The 3427-nt window shown below is 42.4% G+C and overlaps 1 protein-coding gene across 2 annotated transcripts in view; it reads right to left on the bottom strand.

The window, feature by feature from the left end:
- The window catches only part of IST1 (IST1, ESCRT-III associated factor), a 36510-nt gene that overhangs the window by 4308 nt on the left and 28775 nt on the right, over positions 1-3427 (bottom strand). For both annotated transcript variants that reach the window (XM_003791389.3, XM_023514083.1), the window contains 4 exons: positions 3180-3263; positions 2527-2637; positions 1500-1700; positions 825-917 (listed from right to left, as the gene is read on the bottom strand). In XM_003791389.3, coding sequence (XP_003791437.1) covers positions 825-917; positions 1500-1700; positions 2527-2637; positions 3180-3263 — 489 coding nt within the window. The remainder of the gene's footprint in view (positions 1-824; positions 918-1499; positions 1701-2526; positions 2638-3179; positions 3264-3427) is intronic.

The raw sequence follows: 3427 nt of genomic DNA, 5'->3' as shown, positions 1-3427 counted from the left end.
TATTTTTTGGTTGCAGCCATCGTTGTTTGGTGGGCCTGGGCTGGATTCGAACCCACCTCCTTAGGTGTATGTGGCTGGTGCCTTAGCCACTTGAGCCACAGGCTCCAAGCCCTAAATTCTTATATAAAGGAATAGTGACCAGACTTTTAACAGAAGTGTTGAGAACTTTTAACAATACCTTTTTTTTTTTTTTTAAGACAGAGCCTCAAGCTGTCGCCCTGGGTAGAGTACCATGGCATCACAACTCACAGCAACCTCCAACTCCTGGCTTAAGTGATTCGCTTGCCTCAGCCTCCCAAGTAGCTGGGACTACAGGCACCCACCACAACGTCTGGCTATTTTTTTGTTTGTTTGTAGTTTTCATTGTTGTTCGGCAGGCCTGGGCTGGATTCGAACCTACCAGCTCTGGTGTATGTGGTTGGTGCCTTAGCCACTTAACTACAGGTGGCACACCAACAATGCTATTTTAATAATTATGATATTCTAGTACCAAGACTATTAGTCAATGTGATTTTATGCCTAGCAAGCAAAATAAAATAAAAAACCTAAGTGCCACTGTAGGGTACAACAACTCTCTTAAGAGACCTGCAGCTCTTTCCCAATTCCTGGCTTAATTAAACAAACAGAGCACTGCCACCAATGACGCTGCCATCACCACCACTTCCCATTTCCAGGATAGCATTAAAGCAACACAAGAATCCCAAAGCAAGAGCAATGCTGGTATTAGGAGTTGATCAAAATTTTGCCTTCCCTGTGGTCATTATTTTGCACTCTCTTCATGGGATTCTCTCTCCTGTTGCTTACAAAGAGGCTCAGGCACTTACAGATTCATACGATGGGGGAGTTGCTGGTATCTGAGGTGGATGAATATTGGGAAATGCCTGATAAGTCCCCACTGGCAATCCATTGAAATCCGACTGCAAGAGGAGAAAGGCAACATCAGAGACCCTGCTCCCTAACTCTGAGTTTGTGTACGGGAAGGGGGAAGTACATATAATATTCAAGATGCCCAAAAAGGACCATGTGTGGTTGGAAGGATTCCAGATTTTTAAAGATCTACAGCCAATAGCTATTCTTCAAATTACTAAATCAAATGCTTCATCGTCTACAAAAAAAAATTCTAATCAGACTTCCATACTAGTAATGACCTCCTATTTCTTGTCTATGTAGAAGTTCTTCTGCCTGGTAATATATGGTAGTTTATTTGTTTGCGGAAAAAGCTACTAACATGACTGCAACAGGGCCAAGAGATCATCAGTAAACCCAAAGAAAGAGTTTCTCCAGCACCATCTCTCTAGATTTGATTTTCCCACTTTATTACCTATAGCTGAGCCAAGACTTTTGAGTCCTAGTGCTATTTTTTCCACAATGTGATCATCACTAAGCTAATTCCAAATGTTCTTACTGCTAAATGATCCTAAGTATATTCACAGAACTGATTTGTCATCTCCTGTAACATTTCATAAAACTTATATCCAGTTACTTATATGTATACTTACTGGTCCCTTTGGCAGTGGATATGAGAAAGGTGTATTTGGAGATGGCATGGGCATAGGCATGGGCATGGGCACTGTTCCATCAGGTCCACTGACTGGTGCTGTGAACCCGCCCCCTCCTCCTCTTCCAGGGCCACCTTTCTTCACATCATCTGTGAATCCAACATCAATAAGATCTGTCTCTATACCAGGAGGAGCTTCTGCCTGAGAGAGAGAGAAACCTCTATCATTAGTCCATGTCCAAGGCCAGGTTCCCCAGGAAGCAGACTCTGAGATGGAGATTAAGGAAGTTTATTGGGGAGGTGCCTGTGGCTCAAAAGGGTAGGGTAGGGCACCAGCCCCATATGCTGGAGGTGGCGGGTTCAAACCCAGCCCCTGTCCAAAAAAGTTTATTGGAGAGTGTTCTAATGATCAACTTCTGTGGGGAAAGTGAGGAAGCAGAGTTGGCTAGTTGGAAAGACAGGTTGCCATGTACTCTCAACAAAGCTGCGATGGGCCTATAGGGTAGCCTCAATGAGAGATAAGGGGTGCAAGCAGCACACCAGTATCCAACACACACCATCCACTTTAACTGCTAATGATTCTTGTTTGGGAATTTTACCCTCCTTAGATGTAGCGCTATAGGCCTCCTGGGACAGAGAACTTGTTAAGTATCTCTGTATTCTCAGCCTTCGGGGCATTCTCTGGTACACAGTGGGTACCCTAACCCTACTGTTTAGGTCTTGAGACATTTGTTGCTATCCAAAGAGGGATTTTCTCAATTCCTAGAAGTTCACAGAAAAGCAACAATAATGACAGCATTTTACATTCTAACAAGGTTTGTACCTTCTCAAAGTGCCTGCAGAAATCTAATCTGATTCTGAAGTACCCTATGACACAGGCATATTCACTGTCACCCAAAAAGGGAGTAGCTGGACAAGGCTTAAATTCACATACACAAATTTAAGTTAGTACAAAGAATACGGTTATTTTTTTCAAAGAAGGTCATACTTAGAAACTCATTTTCCTTTGCACTCTGGTATGAACTTACCATGACCACAGAGTCAGGCTCATAGGGTACATTGTAATTCTTGGCAATTTCAATTAGGTATCTCTCCACCAGGATTTTGGGCGGGGCCTCCACACTCAGTTTGTGCATTAGCTATAAGTAAAAGACCCATGGTTAAGATGCATCTGTATCAACCAGCCTAATCCTAACCTGTCTCAATATTTAAACCTAGTTCTTCCCATTTTATAGGTAAAGTTGAGAAAAAAAGAGGCTCAGAGCAGTCAAGTGATTTTTTTTTTTCAGAATCACAAGGCATGTCACAGCACCCATGTCTCTAACATTCTCTAGTTACTCATGACCAAGTGTTGGTAAAAGACCAACACTGCGGCCTTCCACATTTCAATTCATCCACGCTTCTCCCTCCGACCCCCACTTCCTGCCTTTACAAATCACAAGGAGTAAGGAAGATGGAAAAGTCAGCAATGACAGAAACATCACAATTAGAATTGCTGGGCAGGGGTAAGGAGTTGACTGTACTGCCAGTCAACTGTGAGCTATTCTTCTCACCTCACAATACAATGTGCTTTCCTAGATTAACTGAGCCTTACAATGGTATCCACTAGCATCACTACAGGCAATAAAATAACCTCTTTCCACCCACTCATTGCTTCACGTTTACCAAGTACACTCATTACCCTGTCATTCACAGTTCCAATCTGATTGGTCCTGCACAACTTGCCATATTCCTTGCTGTACTTGGCACAGAGCTGATCGGCAACCTATAGAGAAAAAGAACAGTATATAAAAATGGAGCCCATTTCTACCAACTGCTTCAAGCTTCCTTCTATCAACAGTTAACATGTTTCTATTATAGGATTTCAAAAAAACTGAGGAGTCTATGAATCCTTAAGGAGTACATTTTCTTTTTCTTTTTTTTTTTTTT

This window comes from Otolemur garnettii, unplaced genomic scaffold (assembly GCF_000181295.1).
Source record: "Otolemur garnettii isolate 467f Iridium unplaced genomic scaffold, OtoGar3 scaffold00047, whole genome shotgun sequence".
Classification (NCBI taxonomy): Eukaryota; Metazoa; Chordata; class Mammalia; order Primates; family Galagidae; genus Otolemur; species Otolemur garnettii.
Note: the sequence above shows the minus strand (reverse complement) of the source record. Positions and strands in the feature narration are given on the sequence as shown.